The sequence below is a fragment of the Protopterus annectens genome, chromosome 13.part0 (assembly GCF_019279795.1).
Source record: "Protopterus annectens isolate FY-2018-M chromosome 13.part0, PAN1.0, whole genome shotgun sequence".
NCBI lineage: Eukaryota > Metazoa > Chordata > Ceratodontiformes > Protopteridae > Protopterus > Protopterus annectens.
Window position 1 is genome coordinate 206769916 of NC_056747.1, and position 20355 is coordinate 206790270.

The following is a 20355-nucleotide window of genomic DNA, read 5'->3' on the forward strand; positions in this document are numbered from 1 at the left end:
GAGTAGGGTAGGGGAGCGGAGTGAGCCCGAGCATAATGAAGGGTGAACGGAGCGGGACAAGCTAAATTCCAGGTATGTGCAAGTAAAAACAATCAATTGCTTGGAACGATTGGCGTCTTAGTAGTAAATTCATTTGTCCATTAAGCTATAACACTTGTTATTTTACGACATTAGTGAGAATGCCTTGGTATGGGCAGCTGGGAGTCTAAATAAATGTATATAGTAAGAGGGCAATGGTTAAATAGAATGATGGAAAAAGTGAAACAAAATGTATTTAAGTTTGGAATGGAGTTGATAGAGATGATATACAAGTCAAAACATCTGGTGACCAAATTACTATAGGGACTAGAGGAAAAACTATAATCCAATACCATGTACAAGCTACTGTAATAATATTGGAGAAGGAAGAAATAGAGTAAAAAATCCCTGCTGCTGGCTCAGATGTTTATATTTAACAAGTTAAGGATTATCATAAAATGCAGCTTTCAAAATAACCTTTATGTGCTGAAACATACTTATAATAGTGTTTGGTTCTTCAGGGCTGCATAAACTCCTGCTATCTTTTAGGTTTGACAGAGTTGGATTTTTTGCAGTAGAGCTGTAGCAGTGTCACAAATGCTGGGAATACACAACAATTTAGAGAGTAAGTGGAAAAACACACCGTGAGATCAGCAGGGGATATATATATATATATATATATATATATTTGTATATGTGTGTATGTATCTATATGTATCTATATATATATATATATACATGTATATATATTTATATATATATATGTGTGTATATATATATATATATATATATATATATATCTATCTATACAGACACACATTATATATATATATATATATATATATATATATATATATATATATATATAAATATATGTGTGTGTACACACACACACACACACACACACACACACACACACACACACACACACACACACATGCATATTCATACAGTTCAATAGACTGTGAATACCTGGTTGCTACTTTAGAGGCATCCCTTCCTTGCTTTATTATTTGGATTACATATGTTGTTGTGTCTTTCGGCTTTTCCCGGTTAGGGGTCACCACAACAGAACTCCGGTCTGCTAATGATTGGCAGTAGATTTGCATGAACGCCGAGGTACCAGCTCGATGTCCAACCTTCAACGAAGGCACGCCCATTTACACATGTCTTTCGAATGCCCACCCAACTGCGGGGAGGATGTGCCGACTCGACACAGAAGGCACTCCCCGCACTCCAGCTGAGAATCGAACGGGAGAACCTCTTGCTGTGAGGCAGCAATGCTACCGCTGCACCACTGCGGAAACATTATTTGGATTACATATCATTAATAAAAAAGCTGAAATATGACAGAAAAAAAGTCTTATTTTTAATTTCCCAGACATGTTGAAGAGTATGTACCACACAAATTCAGAAGATAATGTAGTCAAAATACTGCGTATTGACTGTGGTACTCACTGATACTTTTGAGACAGTGAGTGAAGACAATTGGTCCTGCAACTACTGTTTTCTACTGTCAGGAAAGGATGGATATTGACAGCCATCCTGTGCACAGGGTGCATGCTTTTCCATGTCTGACATCACTGCACTTTTCTGCTTCTGATAAGGAAACTGTGTACCTGCTGCAGAGTGATGGCCCATAGGGTTGCCAACTATCCATTTTTTTTCCTGGACTATCCGGAAATCAAATTGATTCTCTGGTAGTTCGGAAAACACTCTATGTTCAAAAAAGGAAACAGACTATCGGAGTTTGTTAAATTGGCTGATTTAATATGCTTTTTTACAGAAAAGAATAGTAAATTGGCTGAAAGCAGGCATCAGGAACGGAAAAAGAGAGTGTTTCCATCAGCCGATGTCATAGTGATGTCACAAAATGGGCGGACCAGGGACGGGAGAGGGTAGGAATGGGCGGGGTTATGGGTGATGTGAGGGGTGTGGCCTCACTCTGGTTTTAGCCACAACGAAAGGTGGAAACCCTACCCTTGACTCTGTTCTCGTTCATTCCCTATTCTTAAAGGAGAACCACAAAGAAAAACTGAAAAAAAAAATATTGTTTTTCAGCATATCTTGATCCTTTCTGCACTACTATTGTCCCTATGTCAAAGTAAGTCATTATTATTATTATTTTCTTATGTGTTATATCCCAAAGTGCCCCAACTGGGGGCTGCCATGAGTAGCATGATTCTGATTTATAGTTAATGCCTTTGACTTCTTGATGTCATTTTAGAGAGACAGATATGTGAGGATCATTTATTGTGCTTTTCTCTTTCAGCAGCTTACAACTGCCTACTTTTGACTGTCAGCACCAATCAATCTGCATTTTTAATTACTTTGTTTCCTTTAATTTTCATTGGTGGCCATTTCTGATTCAGCAATTTAAAGATGTTTGAATGACAGGCTTGAAAATGTAGCTGAAATAATTGTTCTTTTCAAAGTAACAACTGTAGTTCAGTGTTAAAGTGTGAGAAATCTGACCCCTGTGATTAATAAATATTATCTGGGCTGAGATGATTTGTGTTGAATTCACATATTTTAATATTGTAGCTAGAATTAGAGTCTTTGATGTTAATCTTGCTTTCCTAACTTGCTGACGTGTCTCAGAAAATGTTGCATGCAATGCAAAAATACTGTAACAAAACACCAGAAGAAACATGCACTTTTATAGCAAATGCAATATAGAAAAAATGCAAAACCAAATACTGATAGAAAATAACCTAAGTGTAAATGTTTTTCACGTGAAAACTAAGCTTGAAATTCCTGCTTTTGTTCAGATTCCAGGCTACAATTTATCTGAGGTGTGATGCTGGCAATCTGTGAGTGATAAAGCACAAAAATGTCATTGTTTTCTTAATGGCTCTGTTGTTGGAATAAGTGATCTAACCTAATTAATCTGTCTGTTTCATTAGTCTTCATGATGTAACAGATGAAGAGATACATGCAGGAAAGAAAGACAAACAGAAATATGTTTAGACATGAAACAAATGGAATAATTATCACTTGATACTTTATCTGTATATGATGTGTGTAGTGTTGAATTATATGGAAGGAATATGACATTTTGAAAAGAATAACTTGACATTTGGGTGGAGCTCTCCTTTAAGAATAGATTAGTCTCTAAACTGTGCCTTCTGAAGAGTCAGCAGACCTACCTTGTGAATCACCTCATTTGGGAGAACTGGTAAGGAATACATGAAGTCTTGATGTACAGAGTGAAGTGACAACTAAGCTGGATGGTTGCAGCATTTGGGTGGAAAATGGGGGAAACATAAAGGGTAATACCATGTAAGTGATGGCTTTTGAAGTATTTAGGTGACACAAAGGACATAGGAAGAAAACTGTAAGCATGCTTTGCATGGTAAACTAAGCAGAGAAAAATAAAACAGGCAGAAATAAGTACATCTGAGATACATAAGTGAGAATCAGCTTCTTTAATTTGGTAGCTCTGCAGGCTTATGCTACTAAATGATGAATCAAGACCTTCACTAATTGCATACAAGTCATGTCAGTTTAAGTAACAGAAAAAAAAAAGAAAAAACTTTCAGAATGTCTTAATCAGGCTGTTCATATCCGTCATAATAGCAATTTAAACATGTTTTGCACTCCCCAAATATGGCCCTATGCAAAGGAGTAATTTGCCCCAGAGATATTGCTACATAGTCTCACTAAATGTATATAATCAATCAACTAACTGTGCAAATTGATACTTCAGTCCTAACAGACTACTACCAAGCAACATGGGGTCAGCATGCACTCATACCACTGCCTTTCTCTACAAAACCTTTGGTGGCTTGAATTTCACCATCAACTCCTACTGCCTCAGCTTTACCTCACCCACTCCATACTTAAACTCCACTCCTGTCCAGCTCTCTTTACCCTTATTACTCCCTATATTCCTAACTGTACACTGCGCAGCTCAGACCACCATCTCCTTCAGATTTACAAACCCCATAAAACCATTGGCAAGCTCCTATATATAACCACTCTGTCACAAATGTGTGGAATAAACTGCCCCAACATATAAGACTAATTTCTGACAGAAACTGCATCAAAAAAACACTAACAGACTATCTTTCATTCTTGGACTTGCTCTTGCACTGACCCAGTGTAATCAACCTCTATCCCTCCTTTCTTGTATCAACCTCCCCTCCATTCACTTCTCTCCCCCATCTGTCTACAATCACTCCTTCTCTCATCCTGAACTTATGCCCCGGGATAACCTATATAACAACCTCCTCAGTCTTGTTAGTGTTTTGCTAATTATCACTTATTATTAAATAATTATTATTATTAAATTATTATTAAATCTTCCTTTATAAACTGTACAGTGACTGCGTGCTACAATCTACTGCATCGTCTCACTGTAACTCTTCACTTTGTATACAAGGATACCTTATATCTGTAGTGTTATGCCTTCTGTTAGTAAAGAAATGTACTCTAATCATTGTATAAGGTGAAACTACATTTTGCTTGCCATCATACAATATCTAATTATTTCTTATTGTAACATTGTATGTGTTGAATTTATATGTAAATGTTGTTTTACTATATTTGTAACTCATTTTTAATTCATATTATATGTATATTATCTACCTTTTTTGGAGCTTGGGCACCTGCTCAGTCAGACTAACCCAGTCAACAAATGTCATACAAATAAATAAGTAAATAAGTAAAATGAGAAATCTTTTATAAATAGTTCTGGAATTTAGAAATCTTGTAAAAAATATTTTTTAATCAGCAAGGCCACCTCTACATGATCAACAACCGAGGAAAGCAAGTTATAAAAATGAAATGATAAGTGATCAGCAATTGTAATTTGGGGTTTGATATTCTTCTCAATTAAGCCTTTGATAAATGGTGACAGAAGCTATGTAGCCTAGTTGAAACTGATCAGGAGAGCTTGTGTGAATAACAGTTCACAGTCATTCCAAGTGATTTAATTATTCGTTTTAGTGTATTAAAGAATACAATTGCAGACTTGATAAGTCAAGAATATAATCTGTGTAGCTCTTGAAGATTTAGCAGGGTGCAGGGTTCTGTGTGCTTTATTAATGTTATATTTCTCTGCAGCAGTTGAGGTGCTTGCAGTCTGATTGAATGTTTCATGAACTGTGTCCATCAAGGGTATAGACTGGCTTTGTTCAGGTATACTTCTTACTATGTTTCACTGGGCCTGCCTTCCATATCTGTTATTCTGGACTGTACTTGTGATATTTGCAGATAAAGTAAGGGATTGTTTTTTTACGGTGGTCCCTGTGTCACTATTTATTTCACTTCATCTGTTCAAATTTTTTAATACAGTCAAGTGATCTTTGATTTTTTTTATTATCTAATAGCATTTTATGAAAATCTTAGTTAAATGCCTCCTTTATTCCTTTAAGTGTTAAAAACAACTTGTTGAAGCAGAATAGCAGAAATTCTCATGTTTCCTGTTTATCGGGAAGCACAGTGCCTGCTTTAGAAAGCTCCATCAAGTCCATTAACTTCTATTCAGTGTTGTTTGGGACACTCTGCATTATTCTGATTTTGTTCGTTTTTCAGGGTTTTGAAGAGCGAATCTCTGTTGTTTTCAGTCCATTTTTTTTGTCTTTTGTGTCTCTAAATATTGTAACTAGATTGAGCTTTTATATGTTTTCTTCTTGGGATTTTAGTTTCCCCCCTTTTTAATCTATGTTTATTGTCCTATAATCTCAAAGGATATCTGTATATTTGTTCTGAAGCTCACTTCAAAAAGTTTAGTTCTTGATATATCTTAGAATGTTTGATAGATGTGCAGGCCATATCATAAGCTACTTATTCACTGGCAGACATTTTAAAATTGCTCTGTTCTTATTTGATTTATTAGCTAGATTGGTCCCACTAATCCAAGAACATTTTTTCTGTGGGATGCAGTATACATGATACATTAAAAATACAGGAAGATTAGGAAAGCAGAAGTCAAAGATACAATGTGACATGGCCTGACATTTAGAATATGCATTCAAAACAGCAAAAAAACATTGTCGTTGAGACTGGCAGAACTTTACCTAACTAATGTGACATAGAAATAAAGGTCTGATTAATGACACAGCCTAACTAGTGTTCAGTTCCTACCTCTCAATCTCCTAGCACAAGAAATCTAGACAAAGCAAAAAATTAATGGTGGAACAAATACACTCAATCAGAGATGGACTTTAATTATTTGTCTCATAAACTTAGAAAGTCACTAGAATGACAGCTTTTGCATTAGCATGCATATATTAAAGGATATGAAGTCTGAAACTTTTTATATAATTAATGAGTGTGTTTAATCATCCGTGATTTATGAGGGCAGTGAAAACATAAGATAAGACATCAAGGATGTTCTGTCAACTCAGTGAAGGTAAGGGATATGTAGTGGCTGTGTGTGTGTGTGTGTGTGTGTGTGTGTGTGTGTGTGTGTGTGTGTGTGTGTGTGTGATACTTCTCAAGCTGTTAACACAAGAAATCTAGACAAAGCCAAACATTAATGGGAAGATAAAAGCCCAAAAGTAGGGACAATTTTTAAATCTTGTTCTTATAAACCTAGAAAATTGCTAGAACAAGTTTGTGTGAGCATGCATTATCTGAAGCATATGAAGTGTGAAACTCAAATGTCTGTCATCATTTAGTGTCTTCAATCCACAGTGATTTTCAAGAAAAAATATAAATTTTGTGTGGACCAGACAAAAAAATATGAGGCAAAGATCTGGACAGTTGATTGGTATGCATTTGAGTTACTCAGATAAGAGTTGCCAAGGTAGCCTTAACTGATGCCCTGTTTATTAACTAGCAAGAAAAGAACAACATAAATGCTGGAGGTATGCACACCCTTTAGACTGTGCTCTTGTGGTAAGGACAGAGGGCATATCTGCAACTGTACTAAGAGACATGCAGCCCATGACCAGAGTTGTGAGTCGGTCAGAATCATATTACTATGCCAAAGAATGAAATAAACAGTGCACCGAGCAGGAACTTAGTATACTGTTCATTTGAACTTTGTATTGAGTGTCTCAGCACCCAGACAGTATGTCACATAGGGATGAGCTCTGACTATGATCCACCTGATAGTGTGTGTAGGAGAGTCTATATGTGTGTGGGTTCTGTATTCAGCCATTGAATGAAAATTCAATCGAACGGGTAAACATTGAAACCTAAGCATTGAAAGTTCACTTACCGAATGTTCATTTCAGCGAATGAGTGAGACAGGGAAAGTAACTAGTTGTTCAGCACTTCCCCATTTCACACAGCGAAGTATTTCAAACCCACCAGGTGGGGGGCTTTGCCCCCAGTCCCCCATAACTATATATACCAACTCCAAGACTCAGCTACAGTGGGGAAAGGGGTAGACATGGAAGTGTTGGACAACTAGTTACTTTCCCCGTCTCACTCTTTCACTGAAATCAAGGCTAAGTGAACATTCAATGGATATGGTTCAATGTTTAGCTATTCAATTGAATTTTCATTTGATGGCTGAACAGAGACCCATGTGGGGGGGGGGGGTCTACATTTGTGTGTGGGTATGCAGGTAGGTCTCCATTTGTGTGTGTGTGTGTTTGTGTGCGTGTGTTTGTGTGTATGCATGCATAAATGTGTGCATTCATGTTTGTGCGTGACTGTGTTTGGGCAGTGTGCATGTGTTTTGTCCAGGTATCCAAATTGTAATTATTCAGCGGTGGGAAGTTGCTTGGATGATGCATGCACACAAAAGTGAAAAAATATTGAAACAGAAATGAATTGAAAAATGGAAATGTGTTAAAACAGTAGTAATCTCTGTCTCAGAGAGTATGACTTTTTGGTTTAGCTCCTGTCTGGAATGCTTTCTCTGTGGAATTTTCATGTTTTCCTTGTGTCCATATTTGGTTTTAGGCAAACTGGTGATCTAATAAATCATCCATTTATGTGTGTATGTATTCATATGTGTGGATGCATCATGTGATGCACTGATTCCTGTCTAGGACTAGTTTTCTTTCTTATGCCTATTGGTTGCCAAGGTAGGTTATAGCTCTCCAGCAACCCTGAAAGAGGATGAAGTATGCTTCAGAAAATGAACTAATGAATTGATAACTCCTACTCATTATATTGGCTTTGCCAAATAGTATAATAATCAATCAGATGCACTATGCATTAAGTGTTTTTGTTTCACAGGCTTTCAATTAATGGGCTGTAGCAGCCGGTGAAAAACTTCAGTTTTACAGAATGAAATTTCTATGCTGCAAATACCTCTGTGTTTTACTTTCTTTTTCTGTTTTCTCTCTAGATGGATGTCTGGTATTTATTGCCTACAGGAGTACTATGTGTTGTTGCAGTCTTTATAGCGCCTTCCTCATCCCTCATAGCAACCAGTTCTACAGGCAGATATAAGACAGTCCATGTACTTGGTAAGCTCCAACCTTTCTTGTTGACTGCTAGAATTCTCCATGACTATCCAGTATATTCTTGACTATTCTTACTGTGTTTACCCTCCTCATAACTATAGGAAGTCTGTTTGATGCAGCTGCTTTTACTTTTTTATAAAATAGTTTCCTCATTCTGTATCGTATTGTACCCATTTCAGACTTCCTAGACATGTATCCTTCATTTAAAATGCTGCCAGTCTGTAACCTGTGCATGCTTTTTCAGTCAAGGCCCTCACTGCCATCAAGTTATACTCCCTGTTATCCAGCAAGGGAAAGTGCCATTATTATACTTCAAAGGACACTATGATTTTGTCCCTAACTTCCCTCCACTAGTCTATGCAAATCTGTAACATGCAATTCACATAATGCAAAACCTGGTGCAGGGTTCTGAGAGGTATATGTTGCACCTCCCTCAAATTGCCATAATGGGTATCCCTTTTTGCCTGTGGTGAGTGATTCCCTTCCCAGTCTTCTTCCTTTCTGCAGAAATGATAGGCTGGTTTCCCCCCTCCTCAGCTGCATTTTGACAGCCATGCCACTAATTAAACCAAGGTCATCAGCTGCACAGATGGGTGCTCTTCCTTTACACCAGCGAACTAGGGCATGTATGTGCATGCCAATGACATTTCTGAAGCCTTCTGCTACCAACTCCTCCCCATGACTATACAGTTTCAGGAACTTTTTTTTGTGCTTTTTGTTAAAGCTCTACACAGTCTAGCTTGTCCCTCCTTGAACTGCCTCAAAACTGCTTATATCCTTATAGAGGTGCCACCTCCAGAAATGGTGGGATGGTATCTGATTTGTGACCTTTACAGATGCATCTGTACCGCCTCTGTTTTGTTTGGAGCAATTTTATTATGGTCCATAACATCTCAGTTAGCATTCCTCTTTTGTACATTTTATACATCTTTTGTTTTCTGTTTTAGACAGTGTCAACATGGCTTATATAGGCAACATTACAAATCAGTACCAGACCAAGCTTGGATTAAAACACAAAAAAAGTCAGGTGAAAGGAACTTCAGTTCTAGACTTAAATGTAAATGTGAGCATAAAAAGTGTACTTAATTTACATTCATTACAATGATCTGGTGCAAGAGTTTCATTAAATAACACATTCTTAGTGCTTGTATGTTCTCCTCAGGTTTGCAAAAACTTTTTAATGTATTGTTTTATATTGCATCCTCCCTTTGTTTTTTATAGCGTGGTTTTAATTGATGTGATTGCACAGATCACGTCACTTATTGAATTTTTTTAAGGGTAATGTTTATTTCATGATAGTTTTGATGAAGTCTCCAAGTTTACATTTCATTCCTGATGAAATTGTTTAGCTTAATAAATACTATTTGTGGTTATTTTTTTTTTTTTCGTGGGATGACAATTAAGCTGACTGTCCACTATTCACAGTTTGCTGGACCAGCTTTCAGTTTTTTTTTTAGTTTACTAATTCAAAGTTACTTTCTGATGAAACTTCTTTGTACAACTTATTCTTACTCTCTTTTTACATGTACGCGACCACATCAGACTTTGTAGCTAACAGAACAGGAAGAACGCACCTTTCTTGTATCCCCTCAGTCTTTTGTAGAACACCTATATCACTGTATCTAGTTATGCCATACCCTATGGAGGTGACATTTTTCTTAACTATTTCTTGCCAGAGCCTGCTCTACTGCCTTTTCAAAGTGATAACTTGTAACATTATATTTCGAGAACTAATAACGTAGTCAAACTCATTATGTCAAAGTTTGGTTAGGCACATCTCTGTATTTCAAATACAGTGTTTGATTAAGTATAGTTAAAGTCATCATAGTATATTTTGCTTATGCATATTTCTGTACTTTTTGTAAACACATTGTGCAATATTTTTGCAAAATCTACAAGGACCTCCACTGAAAATAGACCAAAACCTGGTAGTTAGACTGCTTGATAAATAACACATAAATAAATAAATAAATAAATAAATAAAACATAAGAAGTCGCTTTCCTGCCTTTAGATCAGTGTCCATTACAGGTCTCCTGCCTCTTCTATAAGCAGCAAGAATTCTGGAAAATGCTAAAAAATAATGAGGGCACAAAGCACAACATCAGGGACAGATTTTTAAATATTGCTCTTGTAAACTTAGCAGGTTTTGCATCAGAATGCATTTTCTGAATGAAATAAAGTCTAAAACTCAAATATCTGTTATTATTTAGTGACTTTAATCCGCAACGATTTGTCAGAAAACTACAAATTGTATGAGAAATAGACCACACATATCAGACAAAAATCTGGACATTTTGCAAAAGTCTGGATAGTTGAAAGGCATGATGCAGTCTTCCCTTATTTTACACAAATTTGTACTTTTGTATATTAAAGAATAAAGCATGCAAGCTGGATAAAAGGAATACATGAAATTTAAATGAGCGCTTTCGTCACAATTACAATGACTTCTTCAGAACGACTAAGTCGAACAAAGCCACATCTTAAATACTTAAACTTAATTGGTCTAATTAGCATACTTAATTATACCCATCAGAAGTTGAAATTTTAAAAAACACAGACTCCCTAAGATACTATTTCCAAAACTTGTATGTGTACATCTATATAAATACAGAGTAAACCCCGTATGGTGAAAACATGTAAATATTAAACAAAATAAATACCAGCTCTTAGTGCAAAACATAGGCATATATAAAAAATAAGAAAAAATTAGAAACGAATAAATACATAATAGTTGTAATTAGAAAAGAATAAATACATAATAGTTGTAATCAATTCTAATTCAGTGTCCATGTATATTGGACTGTAATACTAAAAATAAAAATCTGCTTTTAATTTCAAAAAGCTGGTAAGCGAAACTACCTCATTCAACCCTAGGGTACTGATGACATTTACCCTCAACTGCCATAACAACTCTTTAAATTCGAGCAACAGGTCAATGGGACCCTCTTTCATCCCCCGTAAATTGCTCTAATACAATAAACTTAAATTGATGCCCTGGATAACTGTTGATGTGTTTGGCAAGTGCATTGTTTAAATTACCTTTCCCATTATCATACATGCGCTGGTATATGCGTGTTCTAAATGCATTTTTTGTTTTTCCTATATAAAAACTCGAACACATCTGGCATATACCAGCATATACTACATACTTAATACCACAATTGTGTTTCTGATGAAATCTAACCCATCCATGTCTCTTTATAAAAACTTTTTCACCTTCTAATACATACTTGCACTGAGTGCAGTGCCCACACTTGGTCATCCTACCAGATACATACTTGTCATTCTTATTTTTATTTTTTTCTAGTACATTTTTAACAGTGGTGTCCTTTTTGTAGATAACTATAGGAACCTTGCCTACTCTGCTTTGGATGGTCTCATCACAGGTAAGAATATACCAATTTTTAAAAATGATGTGCTTAACCAAGGGGAACTGTGGAGTGTAAGTAAGAACCAGGCCATGACTGTAACATCCCTGATGGTCAGTTGTCAGTCCACTGTTGTCTAATGTAGTGCACAATCTTGAAATATCAAGAACAAGCAATGGGTAAAAATGTCCTCCTATTCTCTTGTTAGTTACTTCATCAAGTATAGGTATCACAAATTCCTCCGGATAGCCTCTTGTTGTCAACATTCCCAATAAAACACCCCTTTCCTTTAGAAATTCATCAAATTTGCTTATCATATGGGCAAGTCTAACCCCCTGACCCTTTACTAATGAATGCTTTTGATGCAGGGAGTGCCCGCTCTCGAAATGCAAAAGGGAGTTCGAGTATGTAGGCTTTCTGAAGATAGTGGAGGAAAATGTGTAATCACTTTATTCTTTACTGATTTTGATATCCAAGTAATTGATATAGTCAGAGTATGTGTCCATGGTGAATTGCAAAAAAGAAGTACTGTTGTTAAGAAACAAAAAGAAGTCTGACAACTGATCAACACTGCTATCCCACAAGATGAGAATGTCATCTAAGTAATGCCTGTAAAATCTACAGTGTGCTATACCTTCTGAAATAACTACTGTAGACAATTCCCACTGGGTCAGGACCACATGTGCAAAAATAGGTGCACAGGCTGCCCCCATTGAGATACCTGAAACTTGTTTGAAAAGATGACCCTCGAACTTCAAGAAACCATTTTCCAATACTAATTCCATGAGGGTACTCAAAGTAAGTATTTTTGAGTGGGGAAATGTTGTGTGTTGGCATAGAAAGTCATAAAACATCTCTATACCCTCATGGTGAGGTATGACATTAAACAAATCCTTGACGTCAATAGTATTAAAGATGATATCTTTCCCAAAAAATTATTTTTTGATCTTCTTTAGGCAACCCCATAAATCTTTTATAATATGGGTATATTCACTCAGGCAGTTTTTTAACTGATGGTCCAAGTATTTGGCTATAGATATTGTTTTGGACCTTTTTCCGTCCACTATAGGTCTTAGTGGTGGGTGAATAATATCCTTATGTATTTCTGGGATCCCGAAAATAGTCGGGATCCTTGGATGTTTTTGTACACAAAAATTGTATTCAATCTCACTAATTTGATCGTTCAAAAGTGAATCCATGAGGACCATATCTACTCACTTATAAGCTATGTTTAGCTCATTTTGGGAGATTTGTTCATACCCATCGCCCAATAAATATGCCAAGATATTATCAATGTATCTATCCTGGTCCATCACAACCAACCCGCCCCCCTTATCGGGCTTCATAACCCGTATGGATGTATTATTAGAAATACTAAACAAGAGGATGGTTTCATCTTTAGTTAGATTGAGGGGGACATTACTACATTTATTTCTAGCAAGGTCCCTAATCTCCTTAATACACATTCCTTGAAATAACTGTATAGAGTGGTGTAGTGGTGGATTGAATGTGCTGGTCTTTTTGCACATTATAGATTGAGTATTAGTCCCATCAAACATCACACTAAAATTCAATTTCCTAGTGTACAACATGACATCCAATATCATCTTCTCTAAATTGAATTTTTAGGATGGCACAAAATTCAAACCTTTCTGAAAAAGGTTTGCCCATTCTTTTGTGACATTGGTGCTACTCAAATTGTAGATTTTAAAATCGTTATGGTTGTTTAATATGATAATGTCCTCATACTGAGAATTTGTAAAACCTCCTGTATTTTGATACTCTACCAGTTCCCTGGTCTCCCCCTCCCTCTTCCCCTTCCTTGATTGTTCTGGACTAGATGATACTGACACCCCCCTGGTGATTTTGTTGTCAGATTCTCTCCGACCTCCTTAGAGGGGACCTTAAAGGGATAGAACCTGGAATAATGTCACCCTGATATTCTGTTTCATCGATTACTTTGTCAAACACATCATTATTGTTCACATTACCTTGCCCAGGACTATTGTGACCATTATTTTTTACTAATGGGTACGCTGACCCCATTTCATAATCCTTGGCATCTCTTTGCAATTTCCTATGGTTTTTATCCTTGATTTTCCTCATAACTTTGCCAACATTATTAAAAATAACATCATACTCTTTAATTCGACTACTAAAACTATTGTCTTTTTTAATGCAAGTATCCAGCTTGCTAACGGAATCTTGAAGTACACAAAACTGTTTATCATTATCAGGAATGAGTAGTTGCAATAATTCACAACCCTGACGGTTGAATAAAGTAACTAAATCTTTATGCAAGTCAGAACCAAAAGTCAACCCATTCGGGAAACGCCAATACCTGAGTCCTTTTGGAACCTATTCTCGTTTTAAGCACTCAGTTAGGTATTGGTTCTCTATTTGCAGTTTTTTGAGTTTTAAACTTTCTTTCTCTAAATTGAGTAACATTTGATCAATGGTACCTTTACTGAGTTGAGGTTCCGTACTGTACGAAAAACTGCCACTGTCCTTATCAATCCACTCAGAAATGTTGAAGGCCATTCTATTTTCTTGCCGACCAATACCTTTAGGCTGTGTTTGCAATCCACACTGCATCTGCAAGTTAATGATGGAAGTAGCTCGCAATGTTACACCAGAATCGTCCTTCTTGCAAACACGTTCTGATCTATTGGGGCTGCCTTGGCTGGCAGGAATGTCAAATAGGGAGTCTTGAGAACTAACGGTACACACTGTTGTTTCCCTGTTCGATTATCCCAATAAAATGTTGAGTTTATTACCCAAACCGGTGATCTGGGTGTTGAACCCTCCAATGAGTTCAGTTAATTTTACGATAACGTTGGTAACCTCCTCATGAGGATCTCTGACACCCCTCCCGATCTGCAGGCCGGTATCCATGACTTGAAAAACCAAACGAAGAACTAAAGAATAAAGCATGAGTGCAGGCTGGATGAAAAGAATAAATGAAATTTAATTGAGCGCTTTCGTCACAATTACAATGACTTCTTCAGAATGACTAAGTCGAACAAAGCCACATCTTAAATACTTAAAATTAATTGGTATAATTAGCATACTTAATTATACCTATCAGAAGTTGAAATTTTAAAAAACACAGACTCACTCCCTAAGATACTATTTCCAAAACTTGTATGTGTACATCTATATAAATACAGAGTAAACCCCGTATGGTGAAAACACGTAAATATTAAACAACATAAAATACCAGCTCTTAGTGCAAAACATAGGCATATATAAAAAATTTGAAAAAATTAGAAACGAATAAATACATAATAGTTGTAATTAGGAAATAATAAATACATAATAGTTGTAATCAACTTCTAATTCAATGTCCATGTATATTGGACTATAATACTAAAAATAAAAATCTGCTTTTAATTTCAAAAAGCTAGTAAGCAAAACTACCTCATTCAACCATGGGGTATTGATGGCATTTACCCTCAACTGCCATAACAACTCTTTAAATTCGAGCAACAAGTCAATGGGACCACCTCTGTTTGACTTAGTCATTCTGAAGAAGTCATTGTAATTGTGACGAAAGCGCTCAATTAAATTTTATTTTTTCCTTTCATCCAGCCTGCACGCGTGCTTTATTCTTTAGTGGTTCGTTTGGTTTTTCAAGTCATGGATACTTTTGTACATTATGTTTTGGAAGCACTTTACTAAATTATTTCAATATGGCACCGCTATTGCTGTTATTGTCTCCATCCCTCCTACGTTTCTGCCCAGTTGTTTTGTGTTCTATTATCTGCAAAATGGCCCACCTAGATTTCTTGCATTAGAACTTCTGCTGATCTTTCCTGACCTTCAACCTTAACAGATTGCAGGTCAAAGAAGCGCATGCTCATATGACCAAATGCTTTCTAGTGCTGTAAATAAGAGAGAGAATATGCACCAGCTGATTTTTCTGTGACATTGCATTGCAGTAAAGTCAGGGAATTTGCCCATACCCCACTCTTGCGTGATCTCAGAGTTGGTATATATAATTATAAGGGGGAGTGTAGGGGACTTCCCCACTGCAAAAACAAACAAAAAAAATATTAGTTTTGTTGTTTTCGATCATTTTAGATTTTTATCTAAAATTATTGCTGTTTCTTTGTTCAAATTTCTGAGTATTTGATATTCGATACAGACCCTAATAATGCAGTCAAGCAAAGTAGATTTTTTAGAGTATTCTTCATATTGTGAATCTATTAAGTCTTATATGCTTTGCTATGCTCCACAGAGCTTACACTTACATTATTTTCCGCACTGCTGAGTTGTGAGTAACCAGATTATACTTTTTGCCTTCATAGTTACACCCATCATTTTACATAGTGCACATGATCTACCTAAGTCCCCAACACCCAGGCCCTCCCCCATTCATACATAGCTACCTCTGTACCCTGGAGCAGTCCCTGTCTTTTTTCATTGCATTGCCTATCTCCATATCTTAATTTGAAATCATACATAATTGCAACACAGTTCTGACCTAGTGAACTTTATCAATTTAATTTTCCTATTTCATTGCCTTTGTTTCTTAAATATGAGCATAACAACAATTTTAATGCTTACATTTCTGTTGTAATTCTGCAGTGAGAAATGTAATCTCTTTAACTGAAAATGTAATATTTAACAAAAATGTGCAATTACATGTTAGTACCATTGTTTAGTGTGTACTCCCGCTATCCTTAGTATTTACAAAAAAATATTGAAGAGTTTCATACAACAAAGGCTCTATGATGTAAATAGTATGGATTTGAGAAAGCTATTACCTGAAAAATAAAGCTAAAATGTTATGCCTCTTAATAAATATGTAGCTTTTATAAATGTTATAACCATATTACTTGCTTTTATGCAGCCTTATTCTTCTGACTGCTGAAAATAATGTTTGTTTGATTGCATATATATTCTCTAATATCTGATTACAAAGTTTTTCTTGCAGAGGGTGAAAGTGGAACTGTCCTTGTTCAGACAGCTCCAGGAAAGGTGGTCACTCATCGTGGTGGGACCATTATTCTTCCCTGCCGGTACCACTATGAACCGTCGGAAGAGAGTTCAGATGACATTCGCATCAAATGGACCAAAGTTACAGAACCCATGATGTTTACTGATGTTTTTGTTGCCATGGGGAAGCAAAGTAAGGCATTTGGTAGTTATCAAGGTCGAGTATTTCTACAGCTGGATGGAAGTGGGGATGCCTCCCTGATTATCCAGAATGTCACCCTGGAAGATTATGGGAAGTATGAATGTGAAGTAACAAATGAACTGGAAGATGACACTGGGATAGTGAAACTGGACTTGCAAGGTACAATCAAACAGCAGTCTAAATCATTTCAATATATGAGTTAATACAACAAAGTAAATGAACACAGTGATAATGCAGAACACCTAGGGTCTAGATTGTCCTCTGTCTTATTGCATGCCCAATAGAATGCATCCATTTTAAGTCTATGCATACACTCACAGTACTTTGAATATTACATTTGCTAATGCGGTGTAACAATTAATGTTGGCGACTTGTACCTTGTGTTATCCTTTTTCTCCCTTTTTACCTTTGGTGTTACTTCTTCTCATAGTTGAGAACTAGGTTGATTCATCAATGACAACTGTCCTGGTGGGAAACGTAAGTGACAATGTGGCAGTATGTATGATGGGGTAATGCTTTTGCATGAAGTTGCATTTTTTTACTGTATCAGTGTGTGGAGGGACTATACCACCCACTGAGTTGAATCCCCTTGTACCACTGCTACTTATTATAATCAGCTCTGGGGTTCCTGCACCTCTGGGTAAGGACCATCCCCCATTCTTAAGATACACATGGCCAATTGTTTTGATGAGAATGTCAAATTAAGAATTTGATTGAATAGTCTTCTGTGAAACAGCTAAGTTTCCCCTCAGAAGGTCTGGCTGAGAGTAATCACTTCTCATATTTTTAAACTTCAAAAATATTCCCCACGGGAATGATTTCTGTTCTGTAACCACTAATGATGCTATACTACCTTTAATACCTTTCAGAAGTGGCTTATAAAACAGATCACAGCTGCAGCTGTACGTAATTTACTTTTACTCTGTTGGCATATTTTACCTGCCTGTGGTGTTACTATATTTACTCTGATGTAACCCTTTAGTTATAAGGTATTTATTTATGTAATTGTTCCTTTGGTTGTTGTTTTGATAGGAGGATCCCTAGACCAAGCTACCAATAAAATGAACAAACAAACTAACAAAATAAATCACACAATATCAGACAAAACATAAACTGACACAAAGTGACAAAAACACACAAAAACACAAAAAAACTGATACAAAGCAAAATGAAAGTAAATGCAAAGGAAATAAATCCACTCAAAGAAAAGGGAGTAAAATGCACATTCAGTCCAGATTTTAATTAAATGCAATGCACAGTACAAGACAAATATCATAACCCTAAACATAATGCACATAAAAATCACCTTCATTTGGTATCAAAATTCCTAATCCATATGAAAGTTATAAACAACTGAAAAAATGCATTTAATACAAATAAACCTAAATTTCACCACTAGACATGGCAAGCAAAAAACTCCACACACATCTCTGACATGGCCTGCGCCTCGTGTACCTATTGTACCTGTCTATAAGTAAATCTAAGGTCACAACAGGACAGAGAAATATGAGTTCCCCTTGCATAGTTCTTAAGATAGTTCATTAATATTTTGTGTTGATTTCATTTTGGCATTGCAAGCCTTTCCACATGCATCAGACTACTACACTCCCTGCCTCTGGAAGGGTCTATATCACTTAACTGAAACCACTAATGATCTAATCCCTATTCATCGAACCATTTTTGTCGAAACCACAAACCACTGAGCAGACTTTTAAATGAAATTTTTCCTAGGGCAAAGCAATGGTCATCCACCATTTAGAATTTGCCCTTTTCTCCACAATCTTGGAGTTGGTGTATTTAGTTGGGGGTGTGTGGGGGGCATAGCCCCCCACCTGGGTAGATTTTAAATTTTTTGATTTTTGATGGTTGCTAGGTTGGCCAACCATTGTTTTACTGTGGCAAAATTTCATCTAAACGTCTGTTCCATAGTTTGTGGTTTTGATAAGAATGGTTTGAGGAATAGAAATTCGATCGCTATTGGTTTCGATTAAGTAATATAGACCCCTCTGGCAGTGCATGTCCTTTTGCAGCATTACTGTAAACAATGAGGACTGATTTGTTTAACTTCTGTTGCTGCCTGTCTCATCAACATTATGCCTAATAATAATAATAAACACTGGCTTTGACTCTGCACTTGGACTCCTCTATCCCATCCCTCTATCTCTACTATTCTCTTCCTTTCCTCCTCCTCACCTCCCTGTTATAGACCTTTGTATGTGTACCTTTTCTGTTCTGTACTAACTAAATTACTACTCTTTTAAGTAACAATATGGGATTAGTAAAATAAATAAATAATAATAACTTTTGTAATGCCTTTCAGGATGCACAGCAATAATTCAGACAACTCTGATATGAGCCACAATTAAATCTTTATTGTGATTGCCTCTAGAAAGACGTGTTTCACATGACATGCATTTCCTGTTTGTAATCTCTCCAATATTTAAAGATGTAGATGCTAACATTCTGAAGCCTCTAGTTCTAGTTATAACATTATTTTATAAATATTTCACAAGCTTTTATACATTATTCTACACTGATCATTTTTTTCAGTTAGATATAACTGTACCTTATGCATTTTAAGGGCTATCTACATCAAATCAGATCTTTATTTACATTTTTTTAGACTATTAAGTGAATGTTAACTTTTCACTCTTTAGTGTCCTGATTAGCTGTTGAACTATCCTTACATCTGGCTGACTGTTTTTTCTGACTCTAGAAAAATTAATAGGACTGTTCTCTCTGTACTGGTGATCATCCTTTTGCAGCAGCCCTGGTTGCTGTTATGACTAGCGGATACATGGCAGGGGTGCCTTTTTATATGAGATAACACTCTCATGTTGATGTAGTACATGCTGGCACCTCTGGTACTTCTATGCTTTGTCATGTAACTTCTGCATTAAAGAGATGATCTTTGGCTTCTTCTGTACAAATGGCCATTTTCTTTGAATTAGATAGGATCTCATTTCATTTGAGTCTGTAAAAAGTGCTCAGTAAAGACTCAGACATCATGAATGTGCTACCATCCTCCATGAATTCTTGAATGTGACTGTCTTCTAGAAAGAGTTGCACCATATGCTGTTTTGCCTGTACATTTTGTGATGTTGAAAGACATATGCCTTAACATACTACACTACTTATTTGTGTTAGCATTTCTTATCATGTGAAGTCCTTGGTAGCATTTTCCACTGACATCTTATATTTTACGCTAACTTCCCTTCATCACATGCAGTTCTTAGTAGCATTTTCCACTGACATCTTATATTTTATGCTAACTTCCCTTCATCGCACACAGTCCTCAGTGGCATTTTCCTCTGACATTTTGTGCTTTATGCCAGGATCCCCTCATCATAAGCAGTCCGCAGCAGCATTCTCCTCTGACATTTTATGTTTTATGTTTGTATCGCTCATCATAAGTAGCTCTCTGTGCCTCATTATCATTCTGCAATGGCAGCC

The 20355-nt window shown here is 36.3% G+C and overlaps 1 protein-coding gene across 1 annotated transcript in view; it reads left to right on the plus strand.

The window, feature by feature from the left end:
• LOC122787158 (hyaluronan and proteoglycan link protein 4-like) overlaps positions 1 to 20355 on the plus strand; it is a 370129-nt gene that overhangs the window by 78072 nt on the left and 271702 nt on the right. The window contains exons 2-3 of the mRNA XM_044053734.1: positions 8273 to 8393; positions 16699 to 17061. Of these exons, the coding sequence (XP_043909669.1) occupies positions 8273 to 8393; positions 16699 to 17061 (484 nt within the window). The remainder of the gene's footprint in view (positions 1 to 8272; positions 8394 to 16698; positions 17062 to 20355) is intronic.